The 21,774-nt window shown below is 30.9% G+C and overlaps 1 protein-coding gene across 1 annotated transcript; it reads left to right on the plus strand.

The window, feature by feature from the left end:
- Positions 1 to 3,183: 3,183 nt before the first annotated feature.
- On the plus strand, positions 3,184 to 20,627 carry LOC133325342 (probable basic-leucine zipper transcription factor Q). Its single transcript, XM_061534128.1, has 4 exons — positions 3,184 to 3,266; positions 11,925 to 11,931; positions 18,234 to 18,432; positions 18,505 to 20,627. The coding sequence occupies exons 1-4, from the start codon at positions 3,184 to 3,186 to the stop codon at positions 20,625 to 20,627; spliced, it is 2,412 nt and encodes an 803-aa protein (XP_061390112.1).
- Positions 20,628 to 21,774: the final 1,147 nt, after the last annotated feature.

The raw sequence follows: 21,774 nt of genomic DNA on the forward strand, positions 1-21,774 counted from the left end.
GAGGGTGAATCGTCATCGTCATCTCAGAGAGAAGAGAATAACCAATGGTACTGATTTTTTTACTCATTTTTTTTAAATTAATTTTTCACTTTTCCTCCTCCCCCTCTTCTTCAATATTTTTATTTTCTTAGTTTTAATTCATTTTCCACTCTCTCACACATCTCATAGTTTATTAAATAGCGCGCCCACTCACCCTACACCACCCCCTATAATAATAAGAGATTTTTTGTTTAATAATAAAATTAAAAAAAAAATTGTATTAAAAATATATGTGCAATATTTAGTTAATAAGTTTTTTTATTGTTGTTTTTTTTCTGAATGTTTTTCGTTTAATGTTTTAAATAAATTAATAAAAAATAAATAAATAAAAATTATAAAAATATATGGCATAATGTTTAAAAAATATATAAAAAAATTATTTTTTTCTATAGAAAAAATTTTAAATTTTTTGTATAGAAAAAATGTTGAATTTTTTTCTATATAAAATTTTTGAATTTTTTCTATAGAAAAAATGTTGAATTTTTTTCTATAGAAAAAATGTTGAATTTTTTTCTATAGAAAAAATGTTGAATTTTTTTCTATAGAAAAAATGTTGAATTTTTTTCTATAGAAGAAATGTTGAATTTTTCTATAGAAAAAATGTTGAATTTTTTCTATAGAAAAAATGTTGAATTTTTTTCTATAGAAAAAATGTTGAATTTTTTTTATAGAAAAAATTTTGAATTTTTTTCTATAGAAAAAATTTTGAATTTTTTTCTATAGAAAAAAGTTTGAATTTTTTTCTATAGAACAAAATTACTAAGTACCTCAATGAGTACTCTTTCTACAGAAAAAATTCCCCAGTACCTCACAGAGGACTCTTTTTTCTATAGAAAAAAATATTGATATTAACTTTTTTCTATAGTCAAAAATATTGGATTTTTTTCTATAGGAAAAATATTGAATTTTTTCTATAGAAAAAATATTGATTTTTTTCTGTAGAAAAAATATTGAATTTTTTCCATAGAAAAAATATTGAATTTTTTTCAATATAAAAAATATTGAATTTTTTCTATAGAAAAAATATAGAATTTTTTTCAATAAAAAAATTTTAATTTTTTTCTATAGAAAAAATATTTAATTTTTTCTACAGAAAAAATATTGGATTTTTTGTATAGAAAAAATGTTGATTTTTTTTCTATAGAAAAAATTTTGATTTTTTCTATAGAAAAAATATTGATTTTTTTTTATAGAAAAAATATTGATTTTTTCTATAGAAAAATATTGATTTTTTCTATAGTAAAATATTGATTTTTTCTATTAAAAAAATATTGTTGAAATGTTTTTTTGTTTTTTTTTTTTTTTTTTTTGAGGCTACAATTTTTGGTCTATTTCGAATCAATGCCAATTCAGCAACAGGACTTTCAAATAACGGTTTGGACTTAATGGCGGAGATGTTCCTCATCAAATTCCATTATGGGTCGCCGACAACAAGAAATTTCTAGAGTCAATAAATAGCCTTTAAAATCGGTTTTGGTTTGAGGTTAGATTTTTTTTGCCACAATTTTTATTATATTTTAAGTCAAAGCCATTTTCAGATTTTCAAATAGCGGTTTGGTCTTAATTGAAGATATGTTTTTCGTCAAATTTCACTATAGGTTACCGACCACAAGAAAATTCTAGAGCCAATGGATGTCCTTATAAAACCTTTTAATTTGAGGTTAGAATTTTTTGATACAATTTTTAGGTTTATTTTGAGTCCAAGATAAATTTCTCCCTCAAGACTTTCAATAGGACTCAATGACAGAAATGTTCCTCATCAAATTCTATTATGGGTCACCGACCACAAGAAACTTGTAGTCCGAATATATATATATATCTATAATATTTCCCCTAAACAATATCAGGTCGAATCTGGAAAAAATCCATAAAATTTAAGAATTTTTTTATAAAAAATTAAAAAAAAAATGTATAAAAATTTCTCAATAGAAAAAATATTCTCCTTTTTCTTATATGGGAGAAATAAGAAAGTATATTTTTTTCCTAAAGAAAAAAATAAACTTTTCTATAAAAAATATAAATTTTTATATTGAACCATTTTTGCCTTGATATTTCAGTCTCCAAGATCTCAAAAATGTCAATTTACATCAACATGTGTTATGAAAAATGCGACTAAAAAATACCGAAAATGAGGTAAGAATTTTATAAGGGAGGCTATGGCAAAACATAGACACCCCTCATTGAACATTTTCTGCCAAGACGTTCGATTGGAAACATGAGGTAAGAGAGGTAAGAGCGTGCCATGATTACATTCATGAACGATTTTTAAAGAAATAAAAAAATCGGAATTCCCATTTTGATCCTCACTTTTCATGGCTATGCAGTTGAGCTAGAGACTTCAGATGTTAGGTTACCCATAGTGAAATTTGATATAGAATCACTCCTTCATTGACACAAACCACCTAAAATGAGGAGTTTTACAAATAATCGGCCCAATATGAAAACAATAAAGATAATAAATTAAAAAAAAATTAAAACAATATTTATTTTATATCCATATTTGTATGGATTTTTTTTATCGATATATAGAACAGCTACACATTTCTTTTGTTCTAGAACTTCTATTGAAATTTGAATATTTTCACCTTTCATTCCAACCCCCTAGAATGTGTGCTTCTTGGTCAAATTTGCAAAAAATCGCACAAGGGAATAAAATTACTTCCCAAAAAATACTTTTTTTATATATACAAATTATTATCAATATTTTTATAGCTATATACTATAGCTAGCGATTTCTTTTGTTCAGTGATTTATACTAAAATTTAGTGTAGATTATTTTCCCCTTTGACACCACCGCTCTAAAATAAAGAATTACGGCTCATTTTCTTAAAAAATGATAATAACTCAAGTATTTCTTTCCTTTATCATTTTCAGCCTAAAAGTATGCTTTACTTTTTCTGCATTGAGCTCCATATTGAAATTCCTGCGTTACACATTTAATATTTCATTAAATTTTAAAGCTTTAATTTTGTTTTTTTTTTTTATTTCATAAAAAGCTTTTTCCCCAAGCAACAACAACAAAAATAACAACTATTTATTGTTAACACACCAAAACATTTAGCACGCAACAAAAAAATGTTGGTAAGCAGCAACAATAGCAACAACTAAACAATTACATCACAGCCTATTTTACCACCCCTGATAATGAGGGAACGAGAAAATGAGCGCCTGAGTGTTATGGTCAAGGAACCCGACAGCGAAATGCGTTCATATTTCATGGATATAGAGTTGTGGCAGTCGATATAGAAATATTTTGGTTTGTTAACAAATAAAAAACAAAGAAGAAGCGTTTATAATTTATTAAATAATACAGAGAGCAGGGGTGGGGTGATCAAAATATTTTTTGGGGGTGGGGAGAAATAAAATTTGAAAGAAAATATTAAGAAAAAAATTATGATTTTTTTCTGGGAAAAATTATCGATTTTTCCCAACAGAAAACAATTATCAATTTTTTTCCTATAGAAAACAATTATCAATTTTTTCCTATAGAAAAAAATTATCGATTTTTTAAAGAAAAAAAATTGATTTTTTTAAAGAAAAAATTATTGATTTTTTTAAAGAAAAAATTATTGATTTTTTTAAGGAAAAAACGATTGATTAAAAAAATCGATCCAACTGGATGCAAAAACCTTGCTGAATATAAATTTTACATATAAAAACTTGGCTGAATTGAGCTTTCCATTAAAAACATACTGCTGAATTAATTTTTGTATGGGAAACCCCGCTGCTGAATAGAGTAATACCTAGCTGAATTCGAATTTTTCAATAGAAACTTTGCTGAATTGAGTTATTCTTCAGGAAAACTATTGCTGAATATCATTATTAAATTAAATAACCTAGCTGAATTGAGATTTCACATAGAAAAACTTCGCTGAATTGAGTTATTCTTTAGAAAAACATTGCTAAATTAATTTTTATGTACAAAAAACATTGCTGAATTGAGTAATACCTAGCTAAATTAGAATTTTTCAACAAGATTGCTGAATTGGGTAATACCTAGCTGAATTTGAATTTTTCAACAGGAGCATTGCTGAATTGAGTTAATTTTTAGAAAAAAATGTTGCTGAATTTGGTTTCTCTATAAAATAATCTTGCTGAATAGAGATTAGCCACAGAAAAACTTTGCTGAATTATGTTATTCTTTGGAAAAACATTGCTGAATTAAATTTTATATGGAAAAGTCCTTGCTGAATTGAGTAATACCTAGCAGAATTAGTATTTTTCAGCAGGAACTTTGCTTAATTAAGTTAATTTTTAGAAAAAACGTTGCTGAATTGGATTTTTCTATTACATAAGCTTGCTGAATTGCGTTTTGTATAGTAAACATTCACTGCATTCAAATTATCTATTAAAAAGTGGCTGAATTAAGTTTTTCTATTGAAAAACCAAGCTGAATTAAAATTTTATATGGGAAACCCTTGCTGAATTAAGTTTTTCTCTTGAACAACGTTGCTGAATTCAGTTTTTCTATGGGAAACCCTAGCTGAATTCAGTTTTTCTATGGGAAACCGTTTCTGAATTGAGTTTTTCTATTTTCAAAAACGTTGCTGAATTCAGTTTTTCTATGGGAAACCCTTGCTGAATTGAGTTTTTTTCTCGAGAAATGAATTGAATTGAGGCTTTCAGTTGAATACTTTGTTGAATTGAGTTTTTCTCTTGAAAAACGTTGCTGAATTCAGTTTTTCAATGGGAAAACCTTGCTTAATTGAGTTTTTCAGTTATAAACCCTTGCTGAATTGAGTTTTTCTCTTGAAAAACGTTGCTAAATTCAGTTGTTCTATGGGAAAACCTTGCTGAATTGAGTTTTTCAGTTGAATATTGCTGAATTGAGTTCTTCTCTTGAAAAACGTTGCTGAATTCGGGTTTTCTATGAAATATCATTGCTGAATGCAGTTTTTTAGTAGAAAATCCTTGCTGAATTGAGTTTATCTATTCAAAATCGTCGCTGAATTCAGTTTTTCAATGGGAAAAACCTTGCTGAATTGTATTTTTTGGTTAAAAACCTTTGCTGAATTGGAGTTTTTTGTAGAAAAACTTTGCTGAATTGAGTTTTTCAGTTGAAAGCCTTTGCTGAGTTGAGTTTTTCACTTGAATACACTTGCTGAATTAAGTTTTGCAATGGGAAAACCTTACTGAATTGGGGTTTTCTTTCGAAAATCGTTGCTGAATGGAGTTTTTCATTACGAAATGTTTGCTGAATTGAGTTTATATATAAAAAATGTTTGCTGAATTGAGTTTTTCAATCATTTTTTATCCCTACCAGACACCTAAGCCCCTGGTTTTATGTTTAAAATTTATAAATAAACATTAACAAAATATTTTTTAAATCAAATTCCGCATACTTAGACGGCATTGAATGTAAATATTTTTTTAAATAAACCTGTAAATCAAATGCCAACGTCAATACTGGGTTGCACATGGACACCACTTCAATGGTTGATGGTGCTGGTGTGTTTGGTACTTCTTGTTTGATGTTCATTTGTTTTTTTTTTCTTTTGGACAAATTCTCATTATGCCAATTAAACAGCTGACATGATACCACCATTGTGTGAGAGTGTTTTTGTTTGTGGAAAAACAACAAAAAAAAAACATTTGTAGGTTGAATGCTTAAAGGCGGACAATCGACAGGCTAGAAACCGGGTTTTCTTTCGTTTTCTGCTCTGCAACTAAGCTTAGCTATCAGTCAGGAAATATTCCACAATGCGATTAACATGGCATAGTATTTTTATTTAGTTTTCCTAGAAAAAGTAGAAAAAAGACTACAACAACAACAGAAACCGAAACATCAATTGGCGCTGGATAACAACGAATTGAAATGGTAATTAGCTATGGAATGGAATAATTATTCGCAAAAAAAGGAAATTGGGTTTTTTGCAATCTTCTTCAGAAAGAAATTATGTTTCCAGTCATTAAAAGAAAATTTTAAAATTATAAGCATAACTTTTTCTATTAAAAAACTTTGCTGAATTGAGTTTTTTCATACCAAAATGTTGGTGAAATGTGGTTTCTTATGCAAAAAACATTGCTGCATTATGTATTTCTATTGAAAACCCTTGCTGAATTGAGTTTTTCTATAGAAAAACCTTCCTGAATTAAGTTTTTCATTGATAAAATTTTGCTAAATTGAAGTCATTTGTCATTGTCAAACCTTTCTTTATTGTGTTTTTATACCAAAAAACCTTGCTGAATTGAGGTTTTCTAAAGAATAACCTTGCTGAATTGAGTTTTTCATTGATAAAACCTCGCTGAATTGAAGTTTTCATCGTTAAAACCTTTCTTAAAAGTGTTTTAATAACGAAAACCCTTGCTGAATTCAGTTTTTCATTTATAAAACCTAGCTGAATTGAGTTTTTCTATAGAAAAACCTCGCTGAATTGAAGTTCTTATTATCAAAATCTTGCTGAATTGAGGTTTTGCATAGAAAAATGTTGCTGAATTGAGTTCTTAGTTGAAAAATCTCGCTGAATTAAAGTCTTCATTGAGAAACCGCTCTTAATTGTGTTTTTATAAAGCTGAATCGAGTTTTTCATTGAAAAAACCTTGCTGAATTGTGTTTTTCATTGAAAAAACCTTGTTGAATTGAGATTTTCTACAGAAAATCCCTAGATGATTTAAGTTTTTTAATAGTAACCATCGCTGAATTGATTTTTTCTACACAAAAACATTGCTGAATTGTGATTTTCTTATAAAAGGCTTTGCTGAATTTTGTTTTCCTATATAAAAACCTTATTGAATTAAGTTTTTTATTAGAAACCCTTGCTGAATTGAACTGAACGGAATTTTACTACAAAAAAATATTGCTGAATTGTGTTTTTCTAATAAATGACCTTGCTGAATTGAGTTTTTCAACAGAAAAACCTTGCTGAATTCAGTTTTTCTTTAGAAAAACCTTGCTCAATTGAGTTTTTCATAAGAAAGGACTTGCTGAATTGAGTTTTTCAATGAAAAAACTACACAAAAACATTGATGAATAGTGATTTCCTCATAAAAAGCAATGCTGAATTAGTTTTTTATATAAAAACCTTGCTGAATTGTGTTCTCTATGAAAAAACCTTGCTGAATTGAGCTTTTCAATAGAAAAATCTTGCTAAATTTAGTTTTCCTTTAGAAAAACTTTGCTGAATTGAGAAAAACCTTGCTGATTTGGAGTTTTCAACAAAAACTCCTAGCTGAATTGAGATTTTCTTAGAAAAAATCTTGCTGAATGGAGGTTTTCTATGGAAAAACGTTGCTGAATTGAGTTTTTCGATGTAATAACTCCTACCAATCCCCACCTAGGCTGAATGATTTCATTTTCCAAAACATTGTCGAACATCTGCTGTTGTTTTGATAGCTTCCAAAATGCATATCAGCCCAAATCGCAATTAATTGTCAATCGATATTTGTTTTTTATGTTCACCAAAGTATTGGCATTGACTTATCAAAGATCCGACATTTTAGCAACAAAAACAAAATGGTACCAAACTTTCCATTTCGTTTTCGGTTTTTATGCGTTTTTGACACTTGCGGTGTGCGTGATATTATTTATTGGTCAAATTGTTGCCAATTCCTTGAAAATCAAAATCCTATTTGTCGCCGCTTTAGTTTTCTTGCACCCTTTGTTAGAAACAATAAACAATTAAACCGGCATGATCATGATCATCGCCATTGTCGTCACATATCGACAGTTAATTATGGTCAGCTTGAAGACAACCAGTTTGCCGCGCGTCTGCTTAGATATGACATAAGTTTATTTTTGTGGCTAACGACTACTGACATCTATTGCAAATCTCAAGCTCATGGAGACGTGTCCAAGCATAGTAATGGCCACTGAGCAGGCTGAACAAAAACAACAACAAAAGAAAAGAAAAAACAACAGATGATTGTGGTGAGCATGATTACAATGGAAAATGTTAGCTGAATGGGGATTTTCGACAAGAAAACTTAGCTGAATTTGATTTTTCTATCATAAAACTTTACTGAATAGGAAATTTCGACAAGAAAACTTAGCTGAATTTGATTTTTCAATCATAAAACTTTGCTGAATGCAGGATTTTTCTTATAAAACGTTGCTGAATTGAGATTTCATATCATAAAACTTTGATGAATTGGGAATTTCAATAATAAAACTTAGATGAATTGGATTTAATTATAATGAAATAAGGATACATTAATTGTTTTTATTGAAACGGCTTGCTGAATTGCATTTTTATACAGAAAACACTTGCTGAATTGAGTTTTTCTAAGAAAAACGTTGCTTAATTGAGGTTTTTTATTAAAATAACTTGCTGAATTAAGTTTTTCTACAGAGAAACGTTGCTGAATTGAGTTTTTCTAAATAAAACACTTGCTGAATTTAGTTTTTCCTTACAAAAACCTAGCTGAATTGAGTTTTTCCTTATATAAACCTTGCTGAATAGAGTTTTTCTAAGTAAAACCCTTGCTAAATTCATTTTTTTTAAATACCTTGCTGAATTAAGTTTTTCTACAGAACAACGTTGCTGAATAGAGTTTTTCTAAATAAACACTTGCTGAATTGAGTTTTTCAATGAAATTACCTTGCTGAATTGCATTTTTCTATGAAAAAAACTTAGCTGAATTAAGTTTTTCAATGAGAAACGCTTGCTGAACTTAGTTTTTGTGTTTAAAAACCTTGCTGAATTAAGTTTTTATATTGGAAAAATGTTGCTGAATGGAGTTTAATTAAATAAAACTTTGCTGAATTGAGTTTTTCAATGAAATTACGTTGCTGAATTGCATTTTTCTATGAAAAAACCTAGCTGAATTAAGTTTTTCAATGAGAAACGCTTGCTGAACTTAGTTTTTGTGTTTAAAAACCTTGCTGAATTAAGTTTTTATATTGAAAAAATGTTGCTGAATGGAGTTTTACTAAATAAAAACTTTTGCTGAATTGAGTTATTCAATGAGAAACACTTGCTGAATTTATATTTTCCGTATAAAAACCTTGCTGAATTGAGTTTTTCTAAATAACTAGCCTGCTGAATTAAGTTTTTCAGCCAGAAACACTTGTTGAACTGAGTTTTTCTAAATAAAAAGCCTGCTGAATTTAGTTTTTCGGTATAAAAAACTTGCTGAATTGAGATATTCTGTATAAAAACCTTGTTGAATAGTATTTTTCAATAGAATATCCCCGCTCAAATAAAGTTTCTAACACTTTGTGTCTCCAACAACACTACAGCACCAACATCCGCTGGACAAACCCTCAACTCTGCCTTGCCAACATTTTCAATACACAAAATATTGGCATCGAATTCACTTTACAATTAATTTGTTTTTCATTCAATTTTATTTTTCAAATACTTAGCTACCGATAACAGAAAATTACCCTGCAGTTGTGGGTGGAAATGTGGTAGGCGGATAGCCAGCTAGTCCATGGCTAGCTATTTAGGCGTTTCCTAAATAGCTAAACATTTAAAATATATCAAAATAATTATGTAATTTGGCATCTAATCGCAATGAGCGAACAGTGGATTGGTTGGCTGGCTGCAGGGTATGAATGGATAATAAGCAAAAGTGGAGAAATATCGAACTTCCACCGACAACAATGTATTTAAATGGTTGAATATCAATGATGATCTCAATTTAAATTGGGAACAGTACAGTGGGAGGGCTTTTTGGAAATTTTTCCTAATAAAAACTTTACTAAATTGAGTTTTACGATAGAAAACCCTTGCTGAATTTAGTTTTTCATTAGAAGTACTTAGCTGAATTGTGTTATTATTAAGAAAAACTTTGCTGAATAGAGAATTTAATTAGAAAAACATTGCTGAATTGAGTTTTTTATTAGAAAAACTTTGTTGAATTGAATTTTTCATATAAGAAACTTAGCTGAATTGAGTTTTTATGATATGTTTTAATGTAAAAGCCTTCCTGAATTCTAGTTTTCTATAATTTGTTTTTTCTGTAAAAAAAAAAATCTTGCTGAATTGTATTTTTGTATAGAAAATTCTTGATGAATTAAGTTTTTATATTAAAAGCCTTTGCTGCATTGCATTTATCTTTGAAAAAATCTTGCTGAATTGAGTTTTTTGAAGAAAAACCTTTGCTGAACAGCATTTTTGTATGAAAAAGTCTTGCTGAATTGTATTTTTTTATTAAAAAACTTTTCTGAATAGCATTTATCTATGACAAAGTCTTGCTGAATTGAGTTTTTTTCTATTAAAATCTTTGCTGAATAACATTTATATAAAAAAATTGTTGAATTCAAAACCCTTTCCTGAAAAATTCTTACTAAATTGAAGTTCTGTCTGGAAAACTCTTGCTGAATAGAGTTTTTCTATGAAAAAATCTTGCTGAATTTAAGTTCTGTATGAAAAACCCTTGCTGAATTGACTTTTTTTAACGTTTTCTAGCTGAATAGCATTTTTTCTATGAAAAAGTTCTGCTGAATTTAGTTTTTCCTGTGTAAAACTCTTGCTATAGTATATTTTGTCAATGAAAAACCTTGCTGAATTGAGTTTTTCAAATACAAATCTTGCTGAAAACCTTTGCTGAATTAGTCTTCTCTATAGAAACCCCTTGCTAAATTGAGTTTTTTATGAAAAACCTTTGCTGAGTTTTTTTTTGAGTTTTTCTAATAAAAACCTTGCTGAATAGAGTTTTTCAGTGCAAAAAACTTTGCTGAATTAGTTTTCTGTATAGAAAACCGTTGCTGAATTGGGGTTTTCTATTAAAAACCTTGCTGAATAGAGTTTACCAGGGCAAAACCCCTTACTGAATATCCTTTATCTATGAAAAAGTCTTGCTGAATTGAGTTTTTCCATAAAAAATATTGCTGAATTATGCCCCTCAATGCAAAGTCTTGCTGAATTGTGTTTCCCTATCGGAAAATTTGCTGAATTGCATTTTTCTTAAGAAAAAACTTTGCTGAATTGTGTTTTTCCTCAAAGAAAATTGTTACAATTTACCACCGAACTTCCTTCCTAGCCACACAAATGACCTTGGCTGCTAATAACACATTTCCCCCTTACATGGAGAGCAACATTCCTTCCAACCGCCAATGCTCTTCATTGTGGCAACTTTGTTGCCACGGCATTACAAAATATCTGACAGTTCAGTTCAGTTGTTTTCCAAAGTGTCTGTAACATGGCCATCAGCCAGTAAAAAAGGCCACACTCCATCCAACTCGAAATTATCAACGACGTGAAAATGACGGAATATCTGTTACAGCTTCGAGGAAAATTTCAAATTTTTGTTTTCTTTGGCAAACAATTTTAATGAGACAACATTACAACAATAACGAAGAAGAAGAAAACAACAACAACGACGAATAAGGTAAATAAATGCAGGGTATTGTTCCGCAGCTTCCTGACATGATTTATTGGCCCAAAGACAGTTGGGAATTAAATGTTATGCAAATTATGACGGAATCGAAGCCGCACGATCAGATCGACATGGAAACAAACGAACTGACAGGGAGTTTTTTGGGAAATGATGGAAAAATGTGTGATAGTAGTGGTGGCTGATGACAATTGGAACTAGGAAAGATGGTGGTTAACAGAAAAAAAACAGAGAGGAAGTTCCCAGGAAGTGATGATGACGATCATCCTCATCTTTGGCATAAGAAAGCTACAGCGGGACAAATGAATTATTGTTTATGGGAAATTCATTTCGTTTTGATTATTAAAAGCAACAAAAATAACAACAACATCATCATTAGCAACAACACCAGCAAATAAATAAACAATAGCTGAGATAAAGGCAATTACTTAGCTGCGGAACCATGAAAATGAAGAAGAAGAAGTGCGAATTTTTGTTGCTCTTCAAATTATTTCACTTCTCGGTCCGATCTTCATGGTAGGTTGGGTTTTTGGGCACTGCAAAGCGGATTTTCATTTTTCTTTTTCACTTTCTTCTTTTTTTCCTCCTCTTTTTTATAAACACAGATTAATGGTAAATTTTCATGTGTTTTGTTACAATTAGAGGTTTCGCGAAAATTTCCATTTAAAATTTCAATGAAAATTTTTCGAATCAAAACCAAACATGTTAATGAAAAACCTTTTGTTTCCACTTTGCTTGTGGTGGGGTGTTAATCAAATGAAGATTAATTGCCGGTTAAGTGGAATGTGAAAAGTTAACAAGAGGTTAATTACGATTCAGCTAAATTTAGATAAAGAAAAAATACAAATTTTTAACAAAAATAGCTTATTTATATAGAAAACTTTGCTGAATTGGGTTATTCATTAGAAAAACTTAGCTGAATTAGATTCTCTTTGGAAAAACTTTGCTGAATTGATTTTTTCGAATGGAAAACTTTGCTGAATTGAGATTTTCTTTGGAAAAACTTAGCTGAATTTGGAATTTTTAACAAAAAATAACACACATTTATACAATAAATTTTGCTGAATTGACAAAAGTTAGCTGAATTTGGTCATTTATTAAAAAAACTTTGCTGAATTGAGATTTTCTTTGCAACAACTTTGCTGAATTTGGAATTTCAAACAAAAAAATAGAACAATTTTATACAAAAATTTACTGAATGAGCAAATGTTAGCTGAATTGACATCCTTTGCAGAAAGACTTTGCTGAATTGAGTTATTTGTTAGAAAAGCTTTGCTGAATTTATATTTTCGAATCAAAAACTTTGCTGAATTAAAAATTTCTTAGGAAACCTTAGCTGAATTGGGATTTTTTCTAAGAAATCCTGGCTGAATTGTGGTTTCCTTTAGATAATCTTAGCTGTTTTTCGAAAGAAAACTTAGCTGAATTGAGTTTTTCTGTAGACAAACTTAGCTGAATTGTGGTATTCTTGAGAAAAACCCAACCAAATTGATTTTTTCTTAAAACACCTTCGCTAAATTGATTATTTCCATAGAAAATCTTAGCTGAATTGCAATTTTCTTCATAAAAAGTTAGCTGAATTGATGTTTTCTCAGAGAAAACTATACTAAATTGATTATGTGCGACAAAAAACGTATCTGAATTGATTTATTCGTATAGAATTTTTTGCTGAATTAAGTTTTTCTTTAGGAAAACTTAGCTGAATTAAGTTTTTCTTTAGGAAATCTTTGCTGAATTGGGGTGAATTATTTTATTTGTAGAGACCCCTTGCTTAATTTAGATTTTCTTTAGAAACCTTTTCTGAATTGAGATGTTCTTCATAAACTGCTAGCTGAATTGAGTTTTTCGGTAGACAAATGTAGCTGAATTGTGGTATTTCGGTAGACAAATGTAGCTGAATTGTGCTATTCATGAGAAAATCCTCACTAAATTGATTTTTTCCTACGAAACCTTTGCTGAATTGCAATTTTCTTTACAAAAAGTTAGCTGAATTGCGAGATTTTCTAAGGAAAATTGGCTAAATTTATTATGGATGACACGTAGCTGAATTGATTTATTTGTGTAGAAAATGTTTCTGAATTGAGTTTTTATGTAGGAAAACTTAGCTGAATTGTGTCTTTCTTTAGAAAATCTTTGCTGAAATGTATTTTTCGGGAGACAAATTTAGCTGAATTGGGTGTTTCTTTGGGAAAACCTTGCTGAATTAATTTTTTTATACAAGACATTTGCTGAATTGAATTTTTTCTTAGAAACTCTTTGCTGAATTGCAAGTTTCTTCATAAAAAATTAACTGAATAGGGAAAATGTCTAAGAAAACTTTGCTAGATTGATTATGGATGGCAAAAACCGTAGCTGAATTGATTTATTTCTATAGAAAATGTTGCTGAATTGAGTTTTTCTTTAGAAAATCTTAGCTGAATTGTGTTTTTCCAAAGAAAAACATAGCTGAATTATTAGCTGAATTGAGTTTTTTATGAAATCTTAGCTGAATTTTATTTTTCGGGAGAAAAAGTTAGCTGAATTGAGGTGCACTTGAAAAAACCTCAATAAATTCATTTTTTTCTTACAAAACCTTTGCTGAATTGATTTGACATGTTAAAACCTTAGCTGAATTGCAATTTTATTTATAAAAAAAATTAGCTGAATTGCGGAAATCTCACAGAAAACTTCTCTAAATTGATTTTGAATGACAAAATACTTTACCTATTTTCCGTCTCCTTTGTCCTATTTCGATATTTATTACAAATATTTTGTCTAAAAATAGTTCAATTAACTTCCTTTTACGTATCCGCAATAAATAACCATTTGTGTTTATATAACCTGCCAATTAATTACCTAATAAATGACAATGATTTGAAACGACTTAAAAGGACTTGAAATCAATCAAGGCTTAATCAGCCTTGTGTGGTGGTAACAGGAATACAATTCAAAATAATAAAAACTTGAATTTGACTGGTTTGTATTGCAAACAATAGAGGAGATGTTAATTTTCAAAACAAAAAATTTGAAAAGTTGTTTTGTCAACCAGATGAAAATGAGGCGTTGACATTAATGTTGTTGTGGTGGAAACAATGGCATAATTTTGTTGATTTAGTTATTGGTGTTTTTTTTTATAATTTTGTTGATTTATTTTTTTCTTGTTGTTGTTTTTTTTTTGACAAATATTCAAAGCCTCTTAATTGTGGCCATGATGATGAGTGATTTTCATACATAACCTCAACCTCCAAGAAGCCAATGGCTTATTGTTGTCATTGAGAGGATGAAATTATTTTGAAAAACTTTTCAAAAAACTAAATATAATTAATGTTATGTATTAGAAAAATAACAACAAAAAAACCTTGGCCAATTGTATAAAAAAAACATTTCATAGCCAAGTTTTTGTGTGTTTCAAAATGCACTAATTTTTCCTCAACGAAGACGACGACGAAGAAGAGGTTTGTTTTGGGCCCCTATGAATGGGAAATGTTGTTGGCTGCATGTTTGCATGCAATTTTTTTGAGCAGAGGGGGAAATAATGCACCGAACACTCACACACTCAAACACTAACGCACACACTCAGGTCCAACACTCCACTTTACCACTTTGCAGTTGAAACGCAGTTTTTTTTCTTTCTTTCTTCCAACAAATCAAAAATTCAAACCCCAAACGAATGAAATGAAATTTTTGCCCCATTATAAAAGCTATGGACTGGACATGTTGCGAAAACAATTGATGTTTAGATACCGTCGTGAAATGTACGCGCTAAGGTTGAAATACGTTTATACAGCATTGCTGATTGTAAGTAAAAGAAAAATATGAAGCGGAAAATGGCTGAAAAAAAAATTAAAAAAATAAAATTTCCAAAAAAAATTATTTGAAAAAAATTATTAAAAAAATGTTTGAAAAAAACAATTAAAAACAATAAAAAAAATTGGAAAAAATTAAAAAAAATATATTTGAAAAAAATAAACAAGAAACTGAAAACATCAACAAAAAATTGTATTATGAATATCCTGCCTAACAGCAAACAGGAACTGGCCCCGGCCACACAAGGCATTTCCTTGGCTTCTGCAAAAAAATAAATAAAAACCAACCTCAAAAACTGGATTACTGTGAAATGAAAACCTGAAACTATAGTGAACTGAAATTGAAAGTGAAGAAAAAAATAACAAAAACATTTAACAGTGACAATCTTTTTTTCTCCCAACTCAAATTCAATGTCAGGATAATTAAAGAAAAATAACAAATTACAGATAAACATCCAATAAGAAAAAAAATAGTTAATAGACTCTAATAAACTCCACAGTTATGTGTATGTGTGTCTGTGTTTATGTATGTGTGTTTGTATAATATATGTTCAATTAAATTGCCATCAATTACATCAACAACAAATTCATTCATCACTGACTGGCTCTCTTACATTGTGTTAATGAACTCTTTTTTTCTTGAACACCCCACAACAACATCAAAGCCAACATTGTTGTTGCTGCAACCAAGCTAGGTTGTTTGGCATTAATTACTAACCATGCGTGCCAAATATAAATCAAATCATGTTTTGTTGAAAAATAAATCCAAAAAAGAAAGCGAAAGTAATGGTGCCCACGGATTTTCAAGAAGTCAATAACATTTTTTGGATGAGGAAGTAATTAGAACCCAATTGGAAAAAATTAGAAAATGGAAATTCAGAAAAAAACTAAATTGAACAACATTTTCTTAACGAAAAACTACATTCAGCAAGGATTTTTTATATGAAAAGTCGACATTCGGCAAGAATTTTTCTTCAAAAATCAATTCAATATCAGCAAGGTTTACGAAAAATTATTCCAAGGTTTTTTTAGAAAAAGTCAATTCAGCAAGATTTTCTTGCCGAAAAACACAATTCAGCAACATTTTTCTATAGGAAACACCAATTCAGCAAGGTTTTTCTCTAGAAAATCTAAATTCAGCAAATTTTTATGCAATTCAGTAAACATTTTTCATTAAAAAATTTAATTCAGCTAAAGGTTTTTGCAGAAAAATTCAATTGAGCATAATTTTTCACTTAAAAAAATGAATTCAGCTACGATCATCAAGAGAAATACTAAATTCAGCTAAGTTTTCTTAACAAAAAACTTCATTCAGCAAGGTTTTCCTATGGGAAAAGTCAATTCAGTAAGGTTATCTAGCCGAAAAACTCAATTCAGCAACACTTGTCTATAGGAAACAACAATTCAGCAACAACTTTTTCTAAAAAATTAAAATCCAGTAAACTCTTTTGCTATGCAGCAGACGTTTTTCATTGGAAAAATTAATTCAGCTGTGGTTTTCCATAGAAAATGTCAATTCAGCAAAGATTTTTTATAAAAAATTCAATTCAAAAATCAATTCAGCTAATATGTTTGTAGAAAAATGCAATTTAGCTAGCATTTTACGAACATAAACTTCATTCAGCATACTAAAAACTAAATTCAGCAATCATTTCTTACCCAAAAACTCAATTCAGCAAGGCTTTCCTATAAAACATCAAGGTTTTTCTTTTGAAAATCAGAATTTTTCAACATTTTATGCAATTCAGCAAACATTTTTCATTGAAAAAATCAATTCAGCAAAGATTTTTCATAGAAAATATCAATTCAGCAAAGGTTTTTCATTAAAAAATCTATTCAAAAATCAATTCAAAAATCAATTCAGCTAATATGTTTGTAGAAAATGCAATTTAGCTAGCATTTTACGAACAGTATTCGTATTTAGTATGAATTCAGTTTTTAGTATGCTGAATGAAGTTTACAGCATACTAAAAACTGAATTCAGCAATCATTTCTTAGCCAAAAACTCAATTCAGCAAGGCTTTCCTATAAAACATCAAGGTTTTTCTATTGAAAATCAGAATTTTTCAACATTTTATGCAATTCAGCAAACATTTTTCATTGAAAAAATCAATTCAGCAAAGATTTTTCATAGAAAATATCAATTCAGCAAAGGTTTTTCATTAAAAAATCAATTCAGCTAATGTTTTCGACCAAAAAGATTAATTCAGCTAATACGGTCTGTAGAAAAACTTCATTCAGCAGAATTGTCTTCTTAAAAATATCAATTCAGCTATCATTATCAATTCAGCTATCATTTCTTAACAAAAATTAAATTCAGCAACACTTTTTCTGTAGGAAACAACAATGCAGCAAGGTTTTTCACTGAAAAAATCCATTCAGCAAAGGTTTTCCATAGAAAATGTCAATTCAGCAAAGATTTTCCATTAAAAACTTAATTCAGCTGCATTTTTTGCAGAAAAAAAAAAACAACATTTCTATTAAAGCAGAATACAATTCAGCAAGCATTTTAATACTAGAATAAGAATAAGCCAATTCAGTAAAGATTTCTTAACAAAAAACTCAATTCAGCAACACATTTGTATGGGAAAAGTCAATTCAGCGCGGGTTTCTTGCCGGAAAACTCAATTCAGCAACACTTTTTCTGTATGAAACTCAATTCAGCGACACTTTTCTATAGGAAACCTTAATTCAGCAATATTTTTTCATAGAAAATGCCAATTCAGCATAATTTTATACAATTCAGCAAAGTTTTTTTTTTTTTTTTTTTTTTGTTGCAAAAATCAATTCAGCAAAGGTTTTCTACAGAAAATGTCAATTCATCGAAGGTTTTCCACAGAATATATCAATTCAGCAAATGTTTTTCATCAGAAATCTTAATTCAGCTCGGTTTTTTGCAGAAATTTTTAAAATATCTATTGAAAGAATTTAACTGAATTCAATTCAGCAAGCATTTTAATGCTAGAATTCAATCTAAAAAAGCATTTTAATTGAATATGATACAATTCAGCCGATATTTTTCGCAATTCAGCTAATTTTTCGAACAAATTTTAAGCCTTTAAATCGCCCTCCTTTGCCTCCCCATTCCTATACCACATTTTTTTCAAAAAAATCTTTATTTAATTCTAGATATCCATTCTCGATTTCAATGAGGCCATAGCCAATGGTAAAACCCGCCGCCGATATGGACCTGCAACGGCGGCCAATACGAAATCGGCGATCAGTGAGGTAACGGAAAAATCGAAAAGTGATCAGGCGGTGGCGGCCAGCAGCCATACGGAGGCAAGTCAATATCGCAGAGGTGGAGCGTATTCGACAGATGCTGGAGGTGAGTCGGAAATACCTCTCTTTTTTCTCTTCATTTCTTACTCTCTCATTGCTCCTATTTCCCCTCTCCCAGATTACTCCTACAACAATGCCGATCTTAATTTAATACGACCCGAAAGTAAACCCTTGCACACGAAAATCACTGCCAAATATACGAGTAGCATTAGCATACCGGCCGATTCGCTGGAGGACACCGAAACGGCAGAGGAATATGTGGCCAAGGCAATGGGTATGTATGGTTCCCGACTACGGGAACCCATACGCATTCCCAGTGAAACGGAGGTGACACCGGCAACAGCCGAACAACAGCCATCATCGGTACAACAACTCACGACACATACACGACATTATGGCGAGCACGAACAAGAACAGCAACAACAATTACAACAACATCATGAACAATCACAACAACACCCGCACCACCACCACTATCCTCAAGAACAGGATCACAGCCTACAGAACATACACGAGCATGTTGAGAAACCCGAACACTATGAATACTACTCCTTTTCACACAAGGATGCCCAGAGGCCTCAGGCACCGATCCAAACGGAAGAGGAACCCCAAGGTCCTCCTCCTTCTCCGGCTTCCCATCAACAGTATCAATATATAAGTCAGGTCCAGGCAGAAAATGAGGCAGCCAAGGCCATGTTAGAGGCTCAAATGCAGGCCCAGCTACAGGAACAATTGAAGCAAGCCCAATATGCTGGAAGCGGAGCGGAACAACAGGAATCAGAGCAGCAACAACAGCAGCAGGAGGTCCAACCACAAGCTGAAGAGTCGCAAGGTAACTCTGAGGTGGAAAGCAATTCGGCGGGATATGACAAGGACCCTGTTACTCGTTCCTATAACATCTATGAGGATCACACAGAGGCCTATGAAGGGGCACCCTCCCATTTGGAAAGGAATTATCGCACGAAGTATTTATATAAACCCGTCTCCTCCTCATCCTACCATTCGGCAATCAATGAAAATGAGGAAAAGATTCGTGTCTCAGCCTCCACGGAAATACCCAAGGCGGAGATCATGAAGCAGATTGAAAAATCCGTTATGAGGTACATGAAAGAACTGGAGGCAGAGGGTAAGATAATTGCCGCTCCCAAAAGTCAAGAACCCAAGACCTATTTTAAGGTGGTCACAGTACCTGGAACGGAAGAGAAACGTATTGCGGCCTCATCAACTAAATCAAAATACTCTTCTCCACCCAATAACTATGGTGGTGAGACCTATAAGCACTCCATTGTCCATTCCGAACCTATCAGAGGTTCCGGATCTCCTAGTTCATCGGGCTCCTCCAAATACAACAAAAATCAGGAATCGAAAAATGCCTTTGTTTTGGAAAATGAAAGTACCTATCAAAGTCAGGGCCACGAAGTAACCGATGTTTTGGCGCCCAACGTGGAATTTATCTACAAAATTAAAACCAAAGCTCCGCTGCATACCGCCACCGTGAAAACTGTCTCGAAGCCTTATAGCCTACCCTTGAAACCCAGTTATGACCAATTCGATCATTCTACGGCCTTGAAAAATCTCGAAGATTTTGATTTATCACATGTGGTTACCACCCCTGATCCGGACGAGCATCAATCCATTTCAAGTGCCTCCAGCAATAAACCCAGTAAATTATATTTTAATTCGGAAATTTATCATGACATCAACTCCATGTCCTATAAACAAAAACAACAACAACAGCGTGGGGAAAATGAATATCGTCCGGAATATCGTAAAAAATCCGTCAGCAATCAAGAACCCCATCCCGATTATAAGGGTTATAGCACCGCCACAAGTGGTTATTATGCTGAACCTCCCACAGCAGAAGGTGATCGTGATATTTCCGGTTCTGGAATGTCCGAAGATGGTTACCCGAGTATTATGTCACCCTATCAACAATATGTTCTGAAAAAGGAGCCTCTCTCGGGGAAATATGAGGCAGAGGGTAGCTTTGAGCAGCCACGCAGTCATCATAAATATAAAAATCTTGATTTTGATAGTTATAATCCCAAATATAATAACAACCCGGAGGGGTATGGTTACCAGCAAACCTATAAGACCCATCTGACCAGAAGTCATGCTCCCGGCAAACGGGGTAAACGTGGTGGTGCTCCTCATCCAAGTCAGACGAAGAAGCTGCATCGCAACTCAAATATGAAGGAATTTGAGGCCAATATTGCCCTACGTCCACCACCCAAAGTCTGAGGAGGGGTTTTCGCGGAGCAGGAATAGCAGAAATTCAAATTTTTTAGCCAAAAAATAAAATCGCAAACGATTAAATTCTGTATTTTGTAGGAAGTTCAATTTTGTTGTTTATAAATTATTTATTTCTTTTTATATATTATTTATATAATTCATTTAATTATTATTTGTTTTTATTATAAAATGTTTTACGAATTTTATTCTTAAGTTTTTTATTTTTATTTTTGTCCTATTTTTGTATTTATTATTTTATTATTAAATATAAAATCAATTTTTTAATAATTAAATTTACCCATTAGTTTCATTGAGGGGCTCCTAGAAGTATGCTTTAAATTTGATAATGAGTGTTCAGGCATCTTATGCACACAACTGTAATTGTGAATGATCAACAAATAAGGAAATCAGCTGATTTGTAGAATTTGGAGGTTGTGGGCTTTTTTTGGAAAGATATTTAAGAGTCAGAGGGTAGATTATGACTAATTTCGAATGTATTGTCCAGATTATTTAATAATAAGATTATACAATTTGCAACTCCTTGAAGAATGCGGAATTTTTTAACAATTTCAATTCATTTATAAATCATGTACTTTTTCTATTAGTGAGGGGCTTAAACGGCATTGACATTAGAACTTTTTACCGGATTAACCTACTTTATGAGGATTTATTTGGCATATATACAATGGAATTGACAATTTAAACCCACTGGGTTAACGAAATACGGTACAATGTAAATTTGCTATTGGTGTAAAGAAGTTCCCAGCCTTCCATATGTTGTGTTCCCCTACTTCTTATATTGTGGAATGAATAAAAACTAAATATAAAAAACATTACTATTTTGGTGCGCGAATTCTTCTTAGTAAAGAGTTATACAGATTGTCAAATCTGAAGTTTCAGGATTATATATTAATAGGTTGGGTTCCTTTCAGAATGAATATATAACTACAATGGGAGATAAATACGGACTATTTCTTAAGAAATGATTATCCAAACTCCTGAAAATATTGACTGTGAATGCTTCAGCAAAACTCTTATTGTGAATTATAAACTAAGCTAATCAGCAAGTGAAAACGAGAGAGGAGAAAGGTATTTGTTGAAAAACGAGGGATCTGTTATCTAGGTTGACGCGGATATTCTCCGCGGAATGATAGCA

The sequence above is a fragment of the Musca vetustissima genome, unplaced genomic scaffold (genome assembly GCF_032173495.1).
Source record: "Musca vetustissima isolate MV318-11 ecotype Yass unplaced genomic scaffold, APGP_CSIRO_Mvet_v1 utg2975, whole genome shotgun sequence".
In the NCBI taxonomy this organism is placed as follows: Eukaryota; Metazoa; Arthropoda; class Insecta; order Diptera; family Muscidae; genus Musca; species Musca vetustissima.

Bases quoted from the DNA above. Each gene is read 5' to 3' on its own strand.
- LOC133325342 (XM_061534128.1), top strand. From the start codon at position 3,184: ATGAGGGAACGAGAAAATGAGCGCCTGAGTGTTATGGTCAAGGAACCC. The intron at 18,433-18,504 runs GTGAGTCGGAAA...CCCCTCTCCCAG, and splicing joins GTATTCGACAGATGCTGGAG to ATTACTCCTACAACAATGCC.